The sequence below is a fragment of the Astatotilapia calliptera genome, chromosome 14 (assembly GCF_900246225.1).
Source record: "Astatotilapia calliptera chromosome 14, fAstCal1.2, whole genome shotgun sequence".
Classification (NCBI taxonomy): domain Eukaryota; kingdom Metazoa; phylum Chordata; class Actinopteri; order Cichliformes; family Cichlidae; genus Astatotilapia; species Astatotilapia calliptera.
Window position 1 is genome coordinate 17,546,810 of NC_039315.1, and position 23,955 is coordinate 17,570,764.

The following is a 23,955-nucleotide window of genomic DNA, read 5'->3' on the forward strand; positions in this document are numbered from 1 at the left end:
CTTTAAAGTGATTATAATTTTAAAAAAATTAAAGACAAAACAGTGAAGGTTGAGGTTACAACTGCCAAGGTGGTGAATGTTGCATCCTACGAGACTCAGACTGGTTCAAGTAAAATAAAATAAAAGTATTAGCATTGAAGTGTCTTGATGCATGCTCAATCATCCAGGTAAGTAGATCCCAAATTCTGTTTATCTGGACGTAGCGTTTTCAGTGGGAGAAACGTTTCGTCACTCATCCAAGTGACTTCTTCACCCTGGGTGAAATTGAGTGCAAAGAAGGTGCTGCAACAGAAACCTCCTAGTAATTGCTTTGGTTGCTAGCAGATTAGTTGCCTCTAATTATTCATATTAATCTGCAAACACTTGCTAACTACTAGGCAAGCCTGTGTGGCTGGGAGTTTTTTCACTTGACCCTACATTATTACAGGGTTGTCACAATTATACAACAAGTTAACATCACAGCTAGCAGGCACATATCTGCAAAACCTCAACAGTATCTTAAACAACCCTCAGGCTTTGCCTCTGTAAAAACTTTGCTGATGAGTTTATGGGCAAATTTTAGACATTGTGGGAAATCCAGAAATCAAGATTATTTGTACTATGTTCATTGGCTAATGGCTCTTCAGATCCTGTTTCTTCACATCCTCTTTCAAACACCATGCTGACAACGGGGATAACACAATTAGGATTTCAAAACAGTTCAGAAATGACTGGATGACATCACGGAAGTGACGCCCATCTTTCATACCATCCGTTGCCACGATCACTACAGAGTACGAAATGTCTTTATGTTCTGTCATGTGCCTCTACAGTTAATATTTTCAAACTAAAAAATGATAGTAATTGCAGACAGTTTTATTTCATGTCACATGAAAATATTCAAAGCAGCATATGTTTTAACTTGTATAGAGTGCCCTTTTAAAATGACTGAATAAATAAAAAGTCTTAATACGCTCCACTCCAGCAGCACGGTTATTACTTCAGATTTATTTCCATGGTGTGTGTCTCCTAAGCATGATTAATGTTATACACTGCCATCTATTAATGTTAATTTTGTTGTAATTGGGGTTTGCCTTAGGAGATCATTTTGCAAACACGGTCATTCACCCAGATGTATCTTGTTTTCCTAACAGTTTCCAGGTAACGGCCTTGTGCTTATTAAAAATGTGGCATTTGCTTCGTGAAATTTCATCACTGATTTCACTGACCCGCTTCTCTGCTTTTTTTGACCATGTTTAATATTCTAATTCATAAAGGCTGTTGGGCCGACCTCAACCATAAATCCAGATAATCATTATGTAAAGTCTTGCTTTAATGGTTCCATTACAAAGTCGAGAACCAAAAGCTCCCCTCTTGATTGTTCTTGTTGGAGGAGTATCTTTTCTCATGCTGCCTTTTACACACACACACACACATATATATATATATATCCATCCATCCATTCACTTCCGCTTATCCTTTTCAGGGTCGCGGGGGGCGCTGGAGCCTATCCCAGCTGTCATAGGGCGAGAGGCGGGGTACACCCTGGACAGGTCGCCAGTCTGTCGCAAGGCTAACACACAAGGACAAACAACCATTCGCACTCACATTCATTTGGACATTCACACCTAGTGACAATTTGGGTTATCCAATTAACCTATCCCCACAAGCTGCATGTCTTTGGACGGTGGGAGGAAGCCGGAGTACCCGGAGGGAACCCACGCAGACACGGGGAGAACATGCAAACTCCACACAGAAAGACCCCGGCCTGATGTTGGAATTGAACTCAGGACCTTCTTGCTGTGCGGCAACAGTGCTAACCACCGTGCCACCCTATATATGTGTGTGTGTGTGTGTGTGTGTATGTATGTACGTACGTACGTACGTACGTACCTACACACATACATACACACATACATACATACACACATACATACACACATACACACATACATACACACATACACACATACATACACACATACACACATACATACATACATACATACATACATACATACACACATACACACATACATACACACATACATACACACATACATACACACATACACACATACACACATACATACATACATACATACATACATACATACATACATACATACATACATACATACATGCACGCACAAACTGCAGCATGATTTCCAAAAACCCAACTTATGTAAGAGAATAACTATTGGCAGGCAAGGAAATGTTATCTGCTGATTTGTAAAGCAGCTTTATGTCAGAGTCAGTGGGAATAAAGGCAGCAGCGCAGCACTTCTACCTTCTGCTGTGAAGTGTGTAGACCTTTCCTCACAAACTCTAACAGTTGCACAACAATGTCCAATGGGGTGTGGGTGGGTGAGGGAGTGCTATACTTCTGCATTCAAACAACTCAAAGAGCCTAATACAACTCAAAGAATACTAAATATGCCAATACTAAGACACAATAAAATGAGAAAACACTGCAACTTAAAAGTACTAAACGTAATATTAAACACATATACATGCAAACTCATGGATGGAGTGTTTATGAGACAGTAGAGTCTAGAGTCTGAGTGCCAACTCTTTTGGGAGCGATGGGAGAGATCCTGTTCTCTTCCTACCCATCCTCCCTCATTTTCTGTTCTCGTCACGGTCTGGCTCTCTAAAATGACTGATGATTTCTGAGCCAATTATGGGCTTAATTCCACCCGTGTTCTTGTAATACCTTTCCCTGTCCAGCTGTAATAAGAGACGTGATAGATCTCCTTCACATTATACATGTAGTGCATCTTCAAACTTTTCCAAAATAAGAAAAAAAAAAGGTAATAAAAAAACAAAGTGGGTGCTCAGAGGAGGCAGTTATAGAAACAATTAAAAGAATTGGTCCTGAATGTAGCGAGCAGCAACATAAATTAATAAATGTGGCAGCTTGTAGATGTAGACGAGAGGGCGTGGGAAGAAAAGCGTGATAGATGAGATGAAGTAAGATATGCTAGAAAGAAGAAAAAAATTGAGCTGTGCGAGTGATAAGGAGCACTTCCTGTTAGAATTCCTTGCTAATTGACTTTTCTCTGTAACAAAAAGTATAGAGATGGGAGGGTAATTACTGGTTTTGTAGCCAGTTCCTTTCCTCTGCAACATTTGACTTTGACGTGAGACATGAGTCAAATTTATAAGCTGCCAGAAATTATTAAGTGCAACACGGGCAACAAGCAGCGTACCATACTGTGGTCAAGATTAAAAACCATGCCCGCATCAGATATAAAGCAGTTAATATATATATATATATATATATATATATATATATGCATGCACAACTTTTATTCAGCCTAAATGGCAGCCTGGTTGCTCAGAACACCCACAAGTACCACACTGATAGCTGCAACACATGTATGCTAATAAACTGACAGGTCGCGACTCACACACAATGCACTGCAGGCGGTTGGCATGATGTGTCATGAAGAAAAAAATGGAGGCAAACTGACAGCATGTCCCCCCCAACCACGATATACGCTTGCAACATGTTACTGGGAAACATCTTCTCAGAATTCTGCCTCACAAACAAATGAGCATGCCACGCTGTCTGACACGTTTTAGCCCGAGATAAAACATGAACACGCATGCAGAACATGAGCCTAGCACAGAAGGTAGATAAAAAAGGATAATGTCTATAGAGATTATTACAAAAACTAATTTACAGTAAGAGGAGTTTGATAACTGAAGAAAGAGGGAATGAAGAAAGAAAAAAAAGACTTGAATGGGAGGTCGAAGAAATATGGACAATGTTCCTAACATTTCAAAATAATTAAAAATTCAGGGTCACAAAACTATAGGAAGAAAAAGCATGGGAATTTTACCCAAGGCCTGAGACTATGTCGCGAGTCTGACGAGGAATTTGTTTCGGGCATTTAATAGAAGCAGTAAAAAAAGCAGTTTAAATGCCTAAAAAAATATTTGGATCTCATTTGAATGACTTTTGTTTTTCAGATCTTTAGGTGACTCCAAGACAGTCCAGAGTGCCTGTATAGTGGTGACAATACAACCAATGTAATTATCTACTTCTATGAAATTAACAATAACCCATCCATCCATCGATTCCTTTTTTTGTCAAAAGTAGCAACAGATTGTTTTGACTTGGCTTTTGTTTTGTTATGAATTATATTCAAAATCCTTGTAAATCCTAGTAATTTAAATTTTTTGTGTTTTGGACCATTAAGCCATTTCAAACAAGCCAAGTCCTATTAAGATGTGATCTCGAGCTTGAACAATTCTGTTATTGAAAAATTAACCGCATGAAAAACAAAGAGATGATTAATTAATAATAAAACTGATTAGCGGTTGCCAGCCATGTCCAATCAGATTAGAAATGATTTTATCAGAGTGACGGCTCAGGCCGAGAGGCTTGGAGAGAGTGTTAGAGAGATGCAAAGCTGAGATGGTTTGGACATGTGCAGAGGAGGGATAGTGGATATATTGGGCAAAGGGTATAGAACATGGAGCTGGATGGCGTAAGGGTATGATGGAGGCAGATGATCCAGTGGTGCAACACCCTAAAGAAGTGGCCAAAAGAAGAAGAAGAAGACAAACCCAATCAAATAGAACAAACGGTCAGTCTTTAAGAGATTGCTTGAAATAGTCAATAGAAGGGAAATGGTGGTCTACTTTATTCATAAAATAACATGTAGCATGCAGCAATGCAAGGTTATACAGTCTTCTGCATTTAAAAAGCTTCAGTACATCTGGAAACCTTGTAATGATCGTACACATTCGGTAGCTTATGATATTCTTTGACTATGACTGCACAAACAGATGCTGGTTAGTAATAACGTTGAAAATTCTCAGGAGCTGCCCAGAGATTCAAACTGAGCACCAAAAATAGCCAATATGTGACCATGCCTGAAGCTAGTGGTACCATAAGGCCATCAAGAGTGCCAAGAGCAGGCAAGGACAGGAACCTGGTGATATTACACCAAATACCGGATACCATTAATCTTGTGAGCATACGTATGTCCGAAAAAGTAAAGGTGACTGAGGATAAGGAACCTTTTCCTACTGAGCAAACACTGTAGCTGCAGTGAGATGCCAGGGTGGGCATGTTGGCACCGATCTCTGGCTGTGTGGTTAGTGTAGCTGGCATCCTGGAGGCATGGTATGACATGTGGTTCATCCCAGCAAGCAGCCAGAGTCACAACAAGAATGACACTTGTGTCTACACTACCATGCTGCTCACTTTTTACTTAGAGCCATCATAAACACTCTCACTTAGCTACCAAAAATCAGCAGCTGTAGATTTTTATGTATATTTTGTTAAAAGGTTTTCAGGACAAATTAGCTTCATTATCTTATATATTAAACATATGTTGGCTATACTATTTTTTCTTTATGTTTTATTTGGTGTACAGCAGTTCACTGGCAGACAGAGCCCAGGAAATATGTAACCGAAGATCCCATGGTTTCTGGGGTTGTTGTTTTTTTAACAAATTGTAACCACTATTACATTCTTCCTTCTTGTATCTATCAACCTTTCCATTTTCCCTGCATGTACAAATGGGTGGGCAAACCACTCTGAGAAACACTGAAGTAATCATAGAGTAGTGATTGCTTTCACAGAGCAGTTCTTCAGAACAAAATGCAGCGTTCACCAAGGGGATTTACCAGTAACCGTGTACGCGACACACCTAAAAATGCACGCACACAGACTTCAAAAACTGATCTAGAGCAGTAGGTCAATCAGAAACAAACAGGAAAACAGCCCTGGAAGCAAGTCAAATATGGAAGAAACAGTGAAGGGGGTGATGTGAGGTCAGGTTAGGCAGGGAGGGTGACACTAGCTGAACGAGAAAAGAAAAGCGAGACCGGGTCAGCAAGAGCAGCGAGGAAGAGGTTTACGCTTCATTAAATGTTATGCCGGAGGGTCTGATTCTGCTGACCTGGTTTCTTTCACCATCGAGGGACGTGCATTAAAAAAACCCACATAACGCCCATGAATATTTACACGCCAACTAAAGATTTGTATCTAAAACATCTGTATTACGCACATTCATGCTCTTCTTCTTCTTTTCTTCATATTTCTGAACCCCGTTTCTATACACAGATAGAAGTTATTGAAGTTATTTTACATGTTTTTGGTCATCATGAACATTTATTTTTCATAACGCAGGAAAGAATTGTGATAAATCAGTCAGTTGCACAAGAAGGTGACAAAGTAAAAAAAAAAAGAGCTGTAATTTTTTTCCCACTTGCTCATGATCACAATATTACTCACAGTTTCCATTTCGCTTCTCACTTCAGGTAAATAACAACTCACACAATTTTTTGTGAACACTGTAGTTGGGTGTTCTGGTAAACTTCTCATATGTGAGAACAGCAGCGGCTTACACCATTTACAGGTGATATCCACATTAATATGTCTAGATGTATTAGTGAGCGGTGTTGCAGGAATATAACTTTAAGATCAAAATGTTGCACTACTGCAATCTAATTACTTAGGTTTTTTAGAAAGATATATACTACATTAACACAAGTCAAAGTAACCATTAGAAGGCACATTTTATTCATATTGTCTTCCCAATCCAGCATGTCTTGAATCTACTAAAACCCATAAAGCATTCGTGCTGTACAACTCGAATCTGCAGCCAAAGCATTTGCATACATAAAAACAGTCAATTAAATTTAAAATAGTCTTTGTTTAACATGGTGTCAGTAGGTTTTGCTTTAATGCATACACAAATTAACCTGAACATCAACATGCTCCATGTCTTAACCTTTTCACTAGACATTTTTCCTGTGACATTCCCTATGACATTTTCACATGACATAGCAAGCAAAACAGAGGTAATCTTAATAACATTAACGTTTTGTTCAAGAGTCTCAACAAGACAAAATGTGAGAAAGGCCTACAGAGGCTGTGTGCACTCTGTAACCACTGGATCTTTAAAAAGCTGCTATATTCTTCTAGATCTGTGAGTAGAAAAATGCTGAGTCTAACTGATTTTTGTCTTTAATAATATATATGAGGGTGATAGTGGGGAGATAGCAGACACCAAGCAGGTCTCTTTGCTGAAAAACAACATCACACAGAAGCAAATGTATTTTTCAGTAAAAAAGAAAAAAAAGAAAGAAAAGGTTTCATTCATGGTGAGTCTGCCACATCATTTTAATCCTGTCATGGGCCGTGAAATATTACATTTTCCCTCTTTATTCCAATCAATTTTCACCCTGCTATGCTGTGCTCTGCCAGTGTCCCACTGACACACTAACACCAGACTGAAGAGGATGTGGAGTAGCTGCAAAAAGACTCGAGTGGAGTGACCTTTCTTTATGCTAATCCCCACAGAACGGGCACGCATTTACGCGCGTACCGAAGGTAGAGGATTTGTCCAAATTGATCAAAGGGACATTTGCAAACACACAAACCCATTTCTGCTGTTTTGCCTGTGCGCACCCCACCACCACCACCACCCTGGATTACCCCTCCTCCCGCTGTTATCTGTCAATCGCAGCCTTTCATTATTATGGCGTGACACACCCACTGGATCATCTTTTCAATTTTACGATGTTAAAAAGGAAAAACTGATAGTATAAATTAGACGTAAATCAAACCAACAGTCAGTTTAGTCTTCTTATCCCCCACCATCCCTCTTTTTTCTGCTCCTCCATCTTCCTCTGTGTCTATGCACCGCTGGGCAGATGTAAAACGCTGCCTGTGCCATGCCACTATGCGACCACCAAGGATCTATTTCTTGCATTTCATTCACCTACCCAGCCTCACTGGAAATAAACTCCAACACCCCCCAGGGGAGCACTACAGACTCTGCGACTTTATAGCCAGATTATCACCCAATGAGCCCTGGAGATAAATTGCGGCAAATCCCTCACCTATCCGAGATGTAACCGTTTAAACGCATTGAATTGTCCCCACTGCAGGATCGATAGACAGAAGCTGAACGGCACTGCTCTGAGCTGCATGTGCTCACCCACTGCAAAGAAAGATGCAACATGAATGTCAATGCCAGGTCTGCTACAGCTGCGGTGTAGTGGTGCGGCGTGTCTGACCGAGGCTGCCGGGCTACAGATGAGACCTCATCGCGTCCAGGTTCCGATGTAAGGGTTTGGGGGTGTCGTCACGGAGAGGTAAAGGCCGACAGGTGGTTTTATACACATATATAATTTTTCTTCTTACAATCCACAAGGGTGTACTCACCGTCACTGCGCAGTGTCTGACTGCGTTGCACGCCGTCTGCCGTATCTCCGCCGCGCTCCCCGGTTTCAGCAGGTTCTTGGTGAATCTCCGGGTCGATTCGGCTGCCATCTCCTCATCTGAGCGGTCACCGAGCGCAATTTCAGCCTGGAAGTCTCTGCTGCAGTCAGCTCCCAGCCCTCACTACATGAGCCTACAGAGATGTGTTTACACACACACTCTCTCTCACACACACACGCAGACACGCGCGCGCACTTCACACACGGTCGGTTCACACACGTAAAAGCGTGAAGTGCACGGAACCTTCTCACTAGAGTGACGCCACGGTAGTCGGAATCTGATACGCCACTTCTGGCTGTGACGTCCAAATTAAAACACCGCTTACACAGCAGAGTAAAATGGCTCATTGAATCAGAGGAATGCTTTTATTTTGAAGGCCCAACACAAATTTCTCTGTATTTTTTTTATTGCGCAATTTTTCAACTTGATGACGGTGCCACAATTTGATTTCACTCTCTTAAACGTTTAGTCTAGGACCCATCTTTTAAAATTTTCAAAAGATATTAAAAGTGAAATGATGTATGAGCAGCTTCAGAGCAACCGCTGCTAAATCAAATTTGTTTCCAGGCTACTATACGATGTAGCCTACATCATGTATCTCACGAGGAGCTCTGAAATGTCAGCTACTCATCGGCAGTCTAGTCACGACCAAGGAAGAATGGACCAGCATTTACAGTAGAATTTACTATATGTGGGAACGCATAGTCCACCACCGACACCTGGCGTTAAAGTGTAGATATTACACAACAGGGCCGATATTTTTAATGATTAAAGTTAGCAAGACTGAAAAAAATATAATAAAAAAAATTTAAACTGTTTTTTTCAGAGACCACGGTACGGTGCAAGTTGCAAAAACCTATCTAACACAACATGTTGACAACCAGTAACTCTGTTCTCACCGACAGCACCAAAAGGACTGATACAACTAGTTAAATTCGTTGTTTGTTTGTTTTTCCCGTGAAGCCTCCGATGACGAAGTACGGAGCTCAGGTTAACCGCTCCAATAATGTTGCTCTGCCTCCCCCTTGTGTTCAAAAGGAGCACTGCACCAACGAACTTACGTTCCTACATGGGACTACTTTATGTTTGGGAACATGTGGCTGCGGGCGTTATTCGTTGCGTATTGATATGCGTATGCGTTTCTCGTGTTGACGTTAACTCAGCAAAGTACAGAGCAGCTTTTTCGTTCTCCCCAACGTTTATATTTGCATTCATGAAACAACAAATTCATTCATTCATTAAACTGTGTGATTTTCATCGAGTATATGTTTTTTTTCTGAATTCACAATGATGCAGTAAGAACTTTCGAAGCTCCTCGGACACTGAATGCTCCAACAAACTGAAGAAAATTCAAACACGAGCAAACTGAATGAAATAACCGGGAAAGTTATCTAAATCAGCTTGTCATGAGCTGCTGGCAACAGACCAACAAAATGACCGACACAGACACAGGGGCAGCTGGATACCAATAAATAAAACAAGGTGAGTCGGAAACTCCCGCCGTTTAAAAAGGTCCTTTTCAACATTTTCATTTTATGCATGTTTCTATGAAGCAGTATTGTTTGGAAACACTACAGATTTTGTTCCAGTTCATTGCTATTGCTGTATATCTTTTATCTATGATGCTAGATCACACGAATCAATTAGCTAAACTAAAATCATAATGCCATGGTGACCTGTAATATTCGGCTTCAAAATTCAAACATAACACAATTACCAAAGGCCTTCGAAACATGGTGTCTAACCAGATACTTGCTGAGAACAACATTGCCTTGACCCTGGTGTGGGTCAGTAGATGTTTTAAATTGCAGTCTCAGATAAATGAGAATTTGGCTCCCTGGCACTTTCATCTCGCATGATGGCATTTGGCTGATAGTTCTTAAACCGTGATGGTGTTGACTTCATCAATACAGGAGCCAGACAAAATAAGTTCCATAACACAAGTATCTTGTCTGGCTTCAGAAACAGATTGTGGCGATCGTGGCCCAAGTTCGCCTTGTAATTGGAAGGTTGCCGGTTCGAGCCCCGGCTTGGACAGTCTCAGTCGTTGTGTCCTTGGGCAAGACACTTGACCTGTTGCCTACTGGTGGTGGTCAGAGGGCCCGGTGGCGCCAGTGTCCGGCAGCCTCGCCTCTGTCAGTGCGCCCCAGGGCAGCTGTGGCTACAGTGTAGCTTGCCATCACCAGTGTGTGGATGACTGGATGTGTAAAGCGCTTTGGGGTCCTCAGGGACTAGTAAAGTGCTATATAAATAAAGGCCATTTACCATTTTACTGGGCTAGTCCTGAGAACACTGGCTGATACCACAACCTGTAACCTTCCTTGCCCTGGGGTCCGTTCTTCGTACCTCGCATACTACATCCAAGATCAAATCATCGCGCCAACTTTGAGCTCGCTATTCCAGTTCTCCGAACACACCTGTTGTTGACGATTAGTACAGCTGGATGAAGTAATGTGAGATCACTGGGTGGCTTAAAAGGGGCTACGCATCGATAGTAGAAACATTGATCGGCAACCCTTTGATTGGTCGGCGAAAATGTCGAAGGAGCGCGCTCGGTATTTTTCGGCAGCAGAGCAAGAACTCTTGATTTCAGGAGTTTCAGAGTTTAATTAAAATGCAAGGGAACGCTGCAAAGGCTGCAAAAGCAAGGAGAGAGGGCTGGCAGAAAGTTGCTGACAAATTAAACTTGTAAGTAATTTATTATATTATATTATATTATATTATATTATATTATATCATATCATATTATATTATATTACATTATATCCTCCTTCGCATTAGAGCCACAACAGGACCCACTAGAACATGGGAACAAGTAAAAGTGCAATATAAGAATATTCTACAGAATGGTAATATTTATCACTTATATTGCTTTTAGTCTCTTGAAAAGAGACCCTGAAATAATCTGTTTGTTTGTTTATAACAGCAACCAAGAAAAGGGCAGAGCAAAAAAAGACAGGTGGTGGTGCTGCACCCCCTCGTCACACCCCGGCAGAGGAGCTGGCCCTAGGGTTGAATGCCACCAGACCCATTGTTGAGGGCATCCCTGGGGGAAACTCTTCCTTAGACCAGCACCCAGGGTGCAGTAGCAGCAGCACCTTCATAACTGGTAAATGAGCTCATAATTCTATTTGTACAATGTAAAATATTTGGTTGTTGCCTTAGTTAAAATGCTTTTTGTACTTTGACATTTATTGACATTGTGGGTTTTTTTGTGTGTAGTTTTACATAACACTCCATCACTTTTACCTGTTCCCATGCAAGAGGTGACTGAAGCATGCACAGTAAGTTGGGAGATTATTTATATATATATATATATATATATATATATATATATATATATATACACCGTATTTTCACGACCATAAGACGCACTGTACTAAAAGGCGCAGTCTCAGTTATGTGTGCCATTACTGTATTTAACACACACATAAGGCGCACTGGATCATAGGGCGCATACAAGTACCGTATGTGTATTTAAAAATAAAGCGGGAGCAAACCTGAGTTCGGTACTCACATTTTTATTATCAGTAATCGTCATCATCAACAACACACAAGCATACAAGTGTGCGTATTTAAAAATAAGCAGGAGCAAAACAAAGTTTGGTACTCACATTTTTATCATCAATCAAACCCATCGAAGTCCTCATCCTCTGTGTCTGAATTGAACAGCTGCGCTAAATCTCCATCAAACATGCCAAGTTCACTTTCTTCACTGTCAGAGTCACTTTCCGTGCCGTGCGGCTCCTCGGAAATGATGCCGGCTTTTGCGAAAGCTCGAACAACAGTGCCAGCAGACATGTTAGCCCAAGCATCTACAATCCATTCGCAAATTGTGGCGTAACTCGCCCGGCGCTGCCTTCCACTCTTTGTGCCAAGCACAACAGTAAAAGAAGACTTTTCATACCCCGTTGTGCGTATCGCTACCGTGCTGGTCCCCTTCTCCACAGTGTGACTCACTGGGATGTCAAAAGTGAGCGGGACCTCGTCCATGTTAGTGATGTGGCTGGGCTGGATGTGTTTGCTGCAGTAGGAGCGGAAGATGGCCAGCTTTTCCTTATAATCCGCTGGTAGTTGCTGCGCTACCGTAGTCCTGGTCCGGATGGAAAAATGGCACCGTTTCATTGAAAGTGAAACTGCTTTTAGCCGAATGGTGACCGTCGAAACGCTTCTCCCGCTCGTTCTTTGCTCGATGATCCACCGCTCGAGTCTTTCCTCCAACTCGGCCACACTTCACCCTTTAGCGTTCTCATGGTGTTCTCTACTATGTGACGTATGACCCTGAAGGTAAGCGAGTCATGGACTAAAGTAAAACAGTATGTTGGATGTGCCATGCAATGCTCAATTACATGGGTGGGAACTAGTGTGTTAGCGCAGTTAGCTCGTTAACGTGTTGGCCGTCTAGACCCATGCACGGGGCGATCGGCGGTAGCTCGTTAACGGAGATTTGCCGTGTTGTGGCTTTAAGGTCATTTCAGCGAGATTAACCTGAAAGCACTAGTGGGAACACAACGAATATGACTGCACATTTACGCCGACATCATCCTAGTGCAAAGACAAGTGGAAGCAGAAAAAAAACAAGCAAGCATGCTACTAACTTTAGCCGAGTCATTTAGACAGCTGTTAGCACATGATTCTCCTTATATGTTTAATATGCTGCTGTGAATATAGCCCAGAAGAAGCGGATAGTATAGCTTTTATTTTGGAAAGAGACATTTCTCTGTAGTAAACTCTCTTTTCCAAAGATGAGTGATTCCTCAATCAGATACAGGGCTTGCAATATCGCTAGCCCGACATCCGGGAGCTAGCGATTTTTTCAGTCGGGCTACCAAAATCTATCTCTTCCCTGCCCGTCGGGCTATTGTAGGAAGGAAAAATATATGTCAATGCTTTTGCATTCTTTCAGAAATGTAGCTGGGTAATTATGTCATTGGCATCGGTGAGCCACTGTCAATATGTGACATATTGAAGTCGCGTTTGAATTTGCGCTTGTTTGCTTTCACTTTGCAATCGCGCGAACTGTGTATAGAGAGCGACAGCACTGATCTGTGAGTGATGATAATTTGTGCACCAATTCCTCTGACATTGTCTTATTAATCGTTAGCTTACTATGCAAACATGACAAGTGAAATCTCCCGCAGCTTAAACATGTGAGAGGTTGATCGCGCAGAGAATCGCTGAGCTTATGTGAGTGCGTGTGTAAAAGCAGCAGGATTTATATTTTAGTTCTGCTGAGCCAAATAAGACAGGTCAGGGTGAAGAAGTGACAGCCAAAGAAAAGCTTACCACAAAACGGAGAAGTTATGACAAATCAGACTATAAGGCAAAAAGAAAGTGCAGCTTTATGGTTTCATGGACAAAAGAATTTCTGTGGCTGCAATATGATGAGCTATATAACCAGGGCTGCACATAAGTGGTCCGCAGGTGCGCATTCGCTGTCAAAATAAAAAACACGCACAAGGGTTAGGGTTAAATTTAAAAACTGTACTTTTGAGTTAAAATATATATTTATAATTTTAATAAATGACAAATTAAAAAGGCATGAACATTTTTTTGTATCGAAAAAATATCGAACCGTGACACCAAAGTATCGAACCGAACCGTGAATTTTGTGTATCGTTGCACCCCTAATATATATATATATATATATATATATATATATATATATATATATATATATATATATATATATATATACACATACATACTGCATAAGGTTTAAATAAGAAGAAAATAAGTGTTATTTAAATAAGTGTGTTATTTAAATAAGAAGAAAATAACACATTTAAACGCATGTGTGTCATAAAATAAGTTAATTATTGTTTGCATGTGATTTAGTTTCTCTAAATTAGATATCATCCATGAATCTTCATGTCTCCTCCTGCCTGGCAACTCTATCTTCAGCATACACTAGCCCTCCTCTTCACATGTCCAAACCTTTTCAGCCTTGCCTCTCTAACTTTGTCTCCAGCTGCTGAACACAAGCTGTCCCTCTGAAACAATCACGTCTAATCTTGTCAATTTTGGTTACTCCCAATTAAAATCGGAAGTTCAACTCTGCCCCACATGTTGTGTCCATCACTGCAGAACAGTGGAAAGAAATCAGAAGCTCTTTAGCAAAGTATATATTTGCATCTTTCACCCCTATTCTCAAAACTTGTATGGTGTCCAATAACTGGAGATAATTGATCTGAATTTCAGGTGCAGGACCACACCTCATGCACTGGTATATGCCTCCAGCGCCACAAGCTGTTCTTCTCTCCTTTTTTCCCAATTCAGTCACTTCTCATTAGATCTGCCTGGGATCCGCTGCCAGTCCCCTCTGAGGCCGTTCCCAAACCACAGCTTCAATTTGTGCTTTCTCAATCTGCTGTTATCAAACTGAAATAAGGATGTGGTCCCAGCTTGTTAAAAGCAATTCATAATCTTAAATTGATCAAGATGTTCTTTGCATCAGCCGTTACTTCAGTATTCCTAGAAGTCCTTTCTCATCCAATTTCAGACTTTAACCACTTTCTCATGGTTGTTTTTTTTTTTTTTTTTTTTAAAATTCAAGAGGCCTTTTTTTCCAGGCTCTGAATCAACAGAGAAGATGTTAAAATAACATTTCCTAAAGTTCACAGGTACATAATCTAATCCATAACTATCTGCAGATTTCAGATGGTTGAGGGTGGAGTTTCAGATAATAAAACAATTGAAACTGTTGTTTATTAAACTGGTGTACAAGATCTTGAAATCATTTCAATACATCACTGTGGACTACTAGAACTTCTGGTCAAAATGAGCTTTACCTTAGCACAACTTTGGGTTTGGCAAGATCCAAATTAAACATTGAAACCAGTTTATTCCAAATATATTTAAGATAATTAATATTTGGATGATCTTTTCCTTCTTTAGGCAATTTAGACTTTGAAGTGGAAACACTGGCACTAGAGAGATGACTCAATGCTGTAACAAGGAGCTCTCTCAGGGGGAAGTGAGTCTTGGTTAATGTGTAACAATAAAACAACATTCTTAGATATTCAAAGTCACCCTTCAGTTTTTTAAGATGTAAGTGAGGCTTTTTCATTCCACATAAACATGTTTGCTATCTTGTGAAATCACCTAAAAAAGGCAAGGGGAACTCTTGTCTCCAAAATGTGAAGTGAGCATAAAATATTCATGCAATAATCCTTAAAAGATGCTTTATGTAAATTGCACAAAATACCAACAGATGTGTGTTTCAGAGGTTTATTCTTAAACAAACTTACTGATAAATGTGGAAAGCCAACATTTTTTCCATTTTCTGCTCTTTTACCAAAATATCTGGTCATGTACCAGTACTTCATTGCTTTTATAGAAATGTACACAATCTGGTATGTGCATGACTTATAACTATAAAATTTACACAGATTTATAACTACAAAATTATATATAGCACTTCCCAATCGTCGTTTACCTCGCAACAAGGATTTCAATAAAGCAAAATGATCGCTTATTTCTTAAATTGATAAGTAAGGCCAAAAAGACGGACAAGTTAATCTTTTTTCCCTTTCTTCTTCTTATGCTTATGAGATTGTCCACCTCCTCGTCCCCCTCGGTTGCCTTTCGAGCTTCTCCCTGTCCATGCTGGCATAGGAGGCTCAATTTCCCCAGGTCGTCCTCCTCTGTCTGGTACACTGCCCATCAACGTCTAGTGACACCAGAAAAAAAACAACAAAAAGAAAAAGAAAATGCTTACTTAGCTGGAGTCAGAGGCATCTTCATTAAGGATCACAGACACGTTCATGATTGTACCTTGTAAACAGAGGTGCTTGTTCCAGCTTTGACCGGGTCAATGAAGGACTGATCCTCTCTGGCAGCGAGCAGCAGAGATGGAGACACTTGGGAAGAGCCGATGAGGGACGCAAGATTAGGCGCCGAAGCCAGCGCAGCACTGCGCTCCTGTAAATAAAGGATGGACTGAATGGAGATGTCTGACATTCATCTTCTGCGTCACCAGCACATGCTCTGACGATGGCCTAAAGCCGACTGACATAAAAGTAGTGTGTTGCAGTTCAGTCAGACCACACGATGTCAGTGTTGTCCTAATAACACCGTGATCTTGCAGACAGTAACAGACATATACTGTATATAAAGATTCAACATAGCTAGAGCTGGGCGATAGAACGATAACGATATGTATTGCGAAATAACTTTTTCTCGATAGAAAAATTAAACTATTGCGATAGGCCTCATCTCTCTTGTCCTCTTAAAAAAAAAAAGAAGAACAGCCAATCAAAATTAAGTAGCGCAGAGCCGAACCAATCACAGCCGCAGCGTCACGTCACGTGACATGTTACGTACAGCACAAGTGCCAAGCCGCACATGTGTATTTGTTTGGGAAGCAGCCAGCCGCCGTGCCGCCCGGGTAATGGAGGAAATGAGTGTGCTGACTAGAGAAAAATCAACCGAGAGCGTGACCGAAGGTTACCGAAGAGAAAACAGATGATGGTTCCAATGCCGGAGAGATTGTCGAACGGAAGAGCCACAGAAGTTCCGTAGTGTGAAGGTATTTCTGCCATTTCAAGTCTGACAAAAAACAGAGTAGTAAATTGTGCCGAAAACAGAGTAGTAAATTGTGCCGAAAGCAAGTCTGGAAATACAATAAGCCGGTGCATGCTCAATCTCTGACTGAAAGCGCTAATTTGTCATTCGGCTTTTGTCAGACTAAAGTAACTGTTAAAACTGTTTGAAAAGCTAAGCTATACAACAAGGAGAGAGTGAGAATTTCCTTTTAGTTCTCAGTTTATTTGATATTGACAAAAGTTACTAAATTTTGTCTGTTCTTCTGTAAAACAAACTAAGATTTATTTTTAGAATTAATATTTTGTTTCTAAGTGGAATTGACAATTTAGTAGTCTGTTTCGTTTGTTCTATTTTGAAACTTAAACGCTTTAGCAACTGCCTTTTGTGTACTTTGCAATATTTGCCTTTATTTATCTGAAAAAGTCTCATGTTCCTTAAGTACATCTACCCTGTTGAACTTATTATGGGAAATAAATATTTAAATCAAAACAAGCTGCTGATTATTTCACATTTTACTTGTGAGCAACGGCACATTTAAATCTTACAAATATAGTTATTTGGCTTATATCGTGATAGATATCGTTATCGACTGAAATGAAAAAAACATATCGTGATATGAAAAAATCCTATATCGCCCAGCTCTAAACATAGCCTATAGGTCTAAAGAGTGAAGTAAAACTACATTTTTTTTCTCCTAATGGGAAATCCTCTGTTTGCAAGACGACATTAGACAAATGGGTTCTCACTAAATTTATGAACCTTCCTAATGAATTTATCATCTCAGTCAGCAGTTTTAAGTGCTATTTACTGCAGCATGGCATTGATTTTATCAATTACGGCACCAAGTAGGATTTAAAAAAAGAGAAAGATGATGAATCAGGGAATGCCTAACTTGCAATCACTCCTGCATGAACACACATCCACCCTCCTTCAGTTTGAAGATGAAAATGATGACAGTCAAAATCTCAGATTGAGGCTTCAGATGTGCTGCTCATCTTCTTTATTACATACACTCTACTTGTTACAGGTGTTAGAGAAGGCAGGGTTCTCATGCATTTTGGAGATATTTGATGCAGATGCAAATGAAGAACCGCCACTCATTTTGTGCATTAAATAAACTTCAGAGTGCTGCTTAGTGTCTTCACAAATGTTACTCTAACCTGGGTTTCTTCATTCTCAGTCACATTAAAGTGGACCTATTCCGTGCCATATTTTCTGTTGTATTAATTCTCATATTTAAACAGTCAAAGTTTCAAATGAGGTAAGCATATGAACAAGTAATCCCTGCAAACTAAACATTTAGGCTTCAGACTACACTAAACGCTCAGTTTCAAACACTTCTTTACTACTCTTGCATTCAACTGATATCAGACGGTAAAGACACCCTTAAAATGGTCATCTCGTGGATACGTGCTGTATTCCATTTTCAGTGAGAAGTTGGAAATTTCAAGTTTGCAGCTGGAATTTTCAGCTAAAACCCTGAATCAAGTTGGACTTCCCACGTAAAAAGTCAGAGACATCACACCAACCCTACCTTTGTAATCCGAGGTGGCAGCAGTGAGAACTTGTAATCTTTACAACCAGTGTTCTGTATTTGTGACTGCTAAATAAACCATACACGTGGTACTGACCAGGCTCTCTGTGCTGAGGTGCCATTTTTAAGCACAGTAAATAAATGAATAATCATTATGTTATACTCCACACACTGCCTGGAAGCCTGCCATGGGGTTTACTTGGTACGAAATCACTCGCAGCTCCAAAATCTGACTTCCGATGTAAAAGCTCCACCTGCTGTTCAAAGCTTCTGTTTGCGAGGGGCACCCAAGTAGAAGAAATCTGCCTTATGCTTAATTTATGCTACCAAGGTTGTGTCAGTATTTGCCTCTGGAGACGGGTTTTTAAACCACCATTGCAATCGAACAAAATCTCAACTGTGCAGTGCCCCATGTGGAAGACACTGTGCATCAGTTAAATGCTGATTGGTTGAAAAGTGGGCCGGAATAAGGAACAGCAGAGTTCACCAGAAGTGGAAAAAATACATTATGAAAAGCTGAGGAAGGGGCTACAGTGCACACTTTTCATTGTTTTTAACATTCTGTTTCACTTCAGCTCTTTGCATGTTAGAACTTCGCTCTTGTCTGCAGCTGGCTGACAGACTGGCAATAGCACAGGCAAGAGCCACAAGAGCACAATTTTTATAGGGCCCACATCTGACAGGAGACGCCCTCTGCAGGTAGATGGGCAGTCCAAAGCTTCCTCATGCACTACCACTGCTGAACTAAGATTTTCTTATTAAAAGGGAATAGACTGAAGAGATGAACCAAGGCTCAGAGTAAAATAACCCAGCTAACAGGCAGGTAGGAGTTTATAAACAGAGTTATTTAACATTCCTACCTTTCGTTTTTCTCCCCATGCAAATGATTCAAGCGTAACCTGAAAGCGCGTGACCATCATTTGTCGCCGACGCCGATAGTCCTCGGACAGAATTTCATTCATTTTTTTCACTTGAAGCTGAGAAACAGGCAAAGATGTAAATGCCACATTAGAGTCACGGCTAAAGTCTTGTGAGCTGAAAACAGGCCTGGCAGCTTACCCACTGCTCTGAGCTGAGGCTGGTGCTGAGAAGAGGTTTGGTCATGTCTCCACTTGGTAGGCGAGAAAGCCTCTCATTCACCTGCATTAAAGCAAATGTTTGTAAACTCCTCTTTCAGTGCTTCTCAGTCTGTATTCGCAATTTATTCATGGCTCAATCTCTGTTATTTCAAGCTTACCTCGTTCAAAACGTCCTCAAACCGAGAGGAGGCGTCCACGTTGAGAGCACGCAGAAGTAAAATCCATTCTGCTTGCATCTCTGCTTTCCTCCTGTTTTCACCCAAACCGTCATCGCCTTCGTTTTCCTCACAAAAGTCACGGCTCAGATCTTCAACTCGCTGCTCTTTTTCAGAGTCCGCTTCTGTCGCCCGCTCGTCAGGATGTGACTCTTTGTACTTGATAATGTGAGCTGCTTGCAATTCTGATACAAGGAACTCTGCAAGATGTGCAAAAGATCACTAAATCCACGAGCACTGCAATCATCTGTTCTTACTACAACAGTATCCACCACAGTCCGGTTTCTCACCAGCGACTTTGTTGAGAGTGGACGGGTCCAACACCTCGGAGGTCAGCACAGCGAGGGGAGAGGATATGTTTGATAGTACATTTTTCAGCTCTCCCGCCAGCAGCACATCATCTGACCCTCCTGAGTCTAAAAAAGGACAATTAAGCCAGTTTATTTAACACATTTCACTGCAAGTTGAGTCAGAAAGATCTGATTTTTTTCATGGCTTATATTTGTAACATAGTAACCATCAGTTTGTTTACCAAAGCATGTTTTGGTTGTAGTTATATAATGCACATAAATTACAGCTAATGTGAGGTGCATCTCAGTAGCTTCATATTAAATTAACTGCGGGTAAAATTATGAAAATGGTGTCACTATCCAAATGTTTCCAAATCCAAGTCTACTCTACATGTGAAGATGTTTTGCTTTAGTAGAGCATCTGTCAACGTGTAAAAAATATCCTGTTATTTTTATTTATTTAAGGCATCTAAATCGGCTGTTCTGTAACTGGTTTGGTGAATTAATGTGGATGTTTTCAGAAAGGACTTGCATTTTGTTTTACATAACATAAAAAGTAAGGTCGATTCTTAAGCAGTTGCTTTGCTGAGTCGGCCCACTTGAGACCACAGTGACCCCTCTGCGTGAGACAGTAAAAAATCCACAATCCTGAGATGGTTTCCTCCTTCCTTGGGAGAATGTGCTGTATTAAAGGCAATGGTTAAACATGAAAAAGCCTCTCTCAAAGATTTATGAATGAAAATCTCAGGCCTGAGCCTCACCTCGTAGCTCCGGGCAGAGAGTCCTGAGCTCTGCGCACAGCCAGCTGAGCAGCGGACAGGGAAGCTCGTCACATCTGCACCGGGAGACGAGACCGGGTACCTGACCAGGAAGTAAGTGGAGGCGACAAATGAGATTACCTATTCACCTGTCAGGCGTATCGGCAAGTGTCATTATACGTCAAAAGCCCAGAAAGCAGGCAGAGAATAAGGTTTCTCTTCTCAAATTAAAGTTTCGTAACGACGAAAATCAAACATGTTAATCACCCCAGAGCTTTGATGGCTGAAACTGTCCCCGCGCTCCTCTCCACGAAGAAAAGATGAACATAAAAGTTATGGTAGTATTTACCATATTTTGGCACTGAACTGGGCTAGACTGCGAATAATTAGATACATTTTATTTTTATTATATTATTTACATATTTGGCTTTAATTTGTCTGTGTAGCCTTATAAACACTGCGATGTCCAATTCATGACTTCTTGTTGTGAGATCCTTAAAGTACATTTTGAGTGAATGGTTTGTTTGGCAGTAGTAATGACTGAAAGTCCCCTAACACAGATCCTTTTGGTCAGATATTTAACTTTACTTTTTGTTGTTGTGGTGATGATAATCATATGTTTGATAGCTTGACTCAAAGTACAGCGAGTCAAAATACGCTCACTTCCACTTCATTGCTTACACTTGTTCAGCTTCTTGTTATCAAAAATATCTAATCACCCAGTCACATGGCAGCAACTCAGTGCATTTAGGCATGTAGACATGGTCAAGACAGCCTGCTGAAGTTCAAGCTGAATTTCAGAATGGGGAAACGGGTGATTTTATATGACTTTAAACGTGGCGTGGTTGTTGGTGTCAGATGGGATGGTCTTGAGTTTTTTCAAAAACTGCTTGATGTCAGAGGCCAGAGCAGAATGAACCGAAGCTGCATTAAAGCTAAAAGGAAAAGTAACTCCAGTTACCACTCGTCACAAGCAAGGTATGCAGAAGAGCATACCAGATACCATACATCAAACCTTGAAGCAGATATGCTACAGCAACAGAAGACGGGTAGTTTCAGCATTCGGCATAAACTCCATGTATCCATCCTGACTGTTGTATCATTGGTTCAGTCTGCTGGTTGTGCAGTGATGTGGGACATAATTTCTTGGCACATTTTGGGCCAGCTGAGTGTTTTTTGCTTTCAACAGGACAACCTGTTGAATCTATGCCACAAAAATGAAGGCAATTGTGAAAGCAAAGGGGCTCATATCCTATGCTAGCAAGGTACATCTAATAAAGTGGCAGGTGTGTGTAAATGTGTTATATAAAATTCAATCTCTGTTTTGGCAGTGCAGTTTTGCATTTATTATATTACAACACATCAGCGGTGGGAAATTTTAAGATGTCAGCCCAACCCGAGCCCTAACCCCAACCTGTCATCTCCACTGTGTATGATCAGATCATAACCTAACCTAGCATGGCTAACTTTAAGGCTGAACAGACGCTGACACTCTTGTGACGACTAAAATTCTCCCTCAGAATCCGATGGGTGCAGTGAACAAAAGCCAGAACAAAAGTTATAATTTCATGTTCTGAAAGCGAGTTCAAAGACATGAACATAAATTGGGTGTCCCAAATTCGATCTCTGGGTGGCAGTGTTGCATCATGATTTGCTCAAGTTAAGGTTGTTCACCTGTGCAGAGGAAACCTGCAAAATGTTAAAATAGTCGATTTTTAACATTTGATGTATCAAATTTTAAGTATAACCATTTAGTCTTTTAGTCAGTTCACAATGGGCTTCGGTAATGCACTGGTCTGCCTTATCATGGTTATAACCTGAAATAAATTATACATCAATTAGAGCGACGTGTCCTCACACCTGGTAACATTAAACACGCTGCCTGCTTCTGTTTACTGAGGGTAATTTAACTGTTTAAATAAAAAAAATATTATTCAAGTAACGTTTAACGTACTTTTAACACTACTGTAATACATTATTGTCAACATGCTGTTGAGTAAATCTTGTAATATCTTGATCTGTCCATTAAATTATCACTGTCTTATCTTAAGCAGGACTCTTTAGAAAATATGGTATAATATTAATGCTAAAAAAAAAAAAGGTTTATTTTTAAAGAGAAAACTTAACACAAAATAATTTCCATGGACATCTTTCTTTTCAAAATAATTTCATTTGAATTAGTCTTCACTATCACAGGGGTTCTGTAAGCACAATACGAGCTCCATTCTTAACAAAAAGCTTTATTTTTGAGGGTAAATACTCAGATCGTTCTGCAGATTTAATGAATGCAACCTTGTAATGGATGCTAGTTGTGTAATGGTATACCACCCTATCCACGTTCTGCATCAGCCTTTTTGATGCAAAGGTGAGCTGTTTGTGAATAACAAACTTAAGGCCCTTAAGGGTTGGAGTGCATATAAGAAAGAAAGCTCCAGTCACATAATGAGTATGGCTTAATTGTCGGTCCTCACGGTCAGAGTTGTGATCTCATAGGTGGACAACAAAAACTCCAGCACTGAAACCACACCTCAAAGAATACCCCTAGGAGATAATGATGCTTTTTTTCAGAAATATACAGGATTTAAATGTGTAAGGAATGTAATGTGAAATTCATTGCATGGTATGAAATGCACTGAACCCCAGCCTGTCTTGTCTGCAACACCTTCATCCAAAAAAGGTGAAACTGACTTTGGCATATGGTTTCTTAAAGAAATGACAGAAACAGATTATATTCATTTCATCTTTGTGAACTGACAAAATGTGTTGCCCCGTGATAGCTGGGTGCAGCTCAAACGGATGGCTGGACGGCTGACTTTTTGGTAACTTGGTAAGCTGGCTACATGAGTTTGTACATCCAGGATTTACACTGATTTTCTTTGAAGTTGTGAGGTGGGACTCCCCTGGCTTGCTTTACTTTTGATACAACCACTAAAAAACAGAAAATGCAGTCTGTAGCTTTGATGAGTTTATATTTATTGGAAGGTGTATTTACTTGTGCGAGGACAAATTTATATATTCATGTAAAAGAATAAAATTCAAATGTTGTTGATTGCCTGGCTGACACTGTACTTTTAAGCTGATACATCCTCTTTACTACTAGTATTTCCAGCTGATACAGTTGCAGCATAATTTTAAATGCTATTTGGACACATGACAAAATCTTGAGCGGGCTGACAGCCATCCAGTTTCACCTCAGACAGAGGCAGCCAGATGGGGAGGGGGAAACAGGGGAAGGGGGGTAGTGGTAGTGTTGTATTAAGTATCTGAAATGAAGAAGACAAGTCAAGTAGTCACGAAATAAC

The 23,955-nt window shown here is 40.5% G+C and overlaps 2 protein-coding genes across 2 annotated transcripts in view; both read right to left on the reverse strand.

The window, feature by feature from the left end:
- dock10 (dedicator of cytokinesis 10) overlaps positions 1-8,933 on the reverse strand; it is a 65,561-nt gene extending 56,628 nt beyond the window's left edge. The window contains exon 1 of the mRNA XM_026191308.1: positions 8,174-8,933. Within this exon, the coding sequence (XP_026047093.1) occupies positions 8,174-8,281 (108 nt within the window). The 5' untranslated portion in view covers positions 8,282-8,933. The remainder of the gene's footprint in view (positions 1-8,173) is intronic.
- A 6,511-nt stretch (positions 8,934-15,444) lies between these two features.
- Positions 15,445-23,955, reverse strand: part of LOC113036650 (protein FAM98B-like) — a 76,448-nt gene continuing 67,937 nt past the window's right edge. Inside the window, exons 2-8 of the mRNA XM_026193064.1 lie at positions 20,657-20,794; positions 19,896-20,021; positions 19,549-19,805; positions 19,371-19,451; positions 19,172-19,288; positions 16,007-16,153; positions 15,445-15,902 (exon numbers count right to left, since the gene is read on the reverse strand). Coding sequence (XP_026048849.1) covers positions 15,747-15,902; positions 16,007-16,153; positions 19,172-19,288; positions 19,371-19,451; positions 19,549-19,805; positions 19,896-20,021; positions 20,657-20,794 — 1,022 coding nt within the window. The 3' untranslated portion in view covers positions 15,445-15,746. The remainder of the gene's footprint in view (positions 15,903-16,006; positions 16,154-19,171; positions 19,289-19,370; positions 19,452-19,548; positions 19,806-19,895; positions 20,022-20,656; positions 20,795-23,955) is intronic.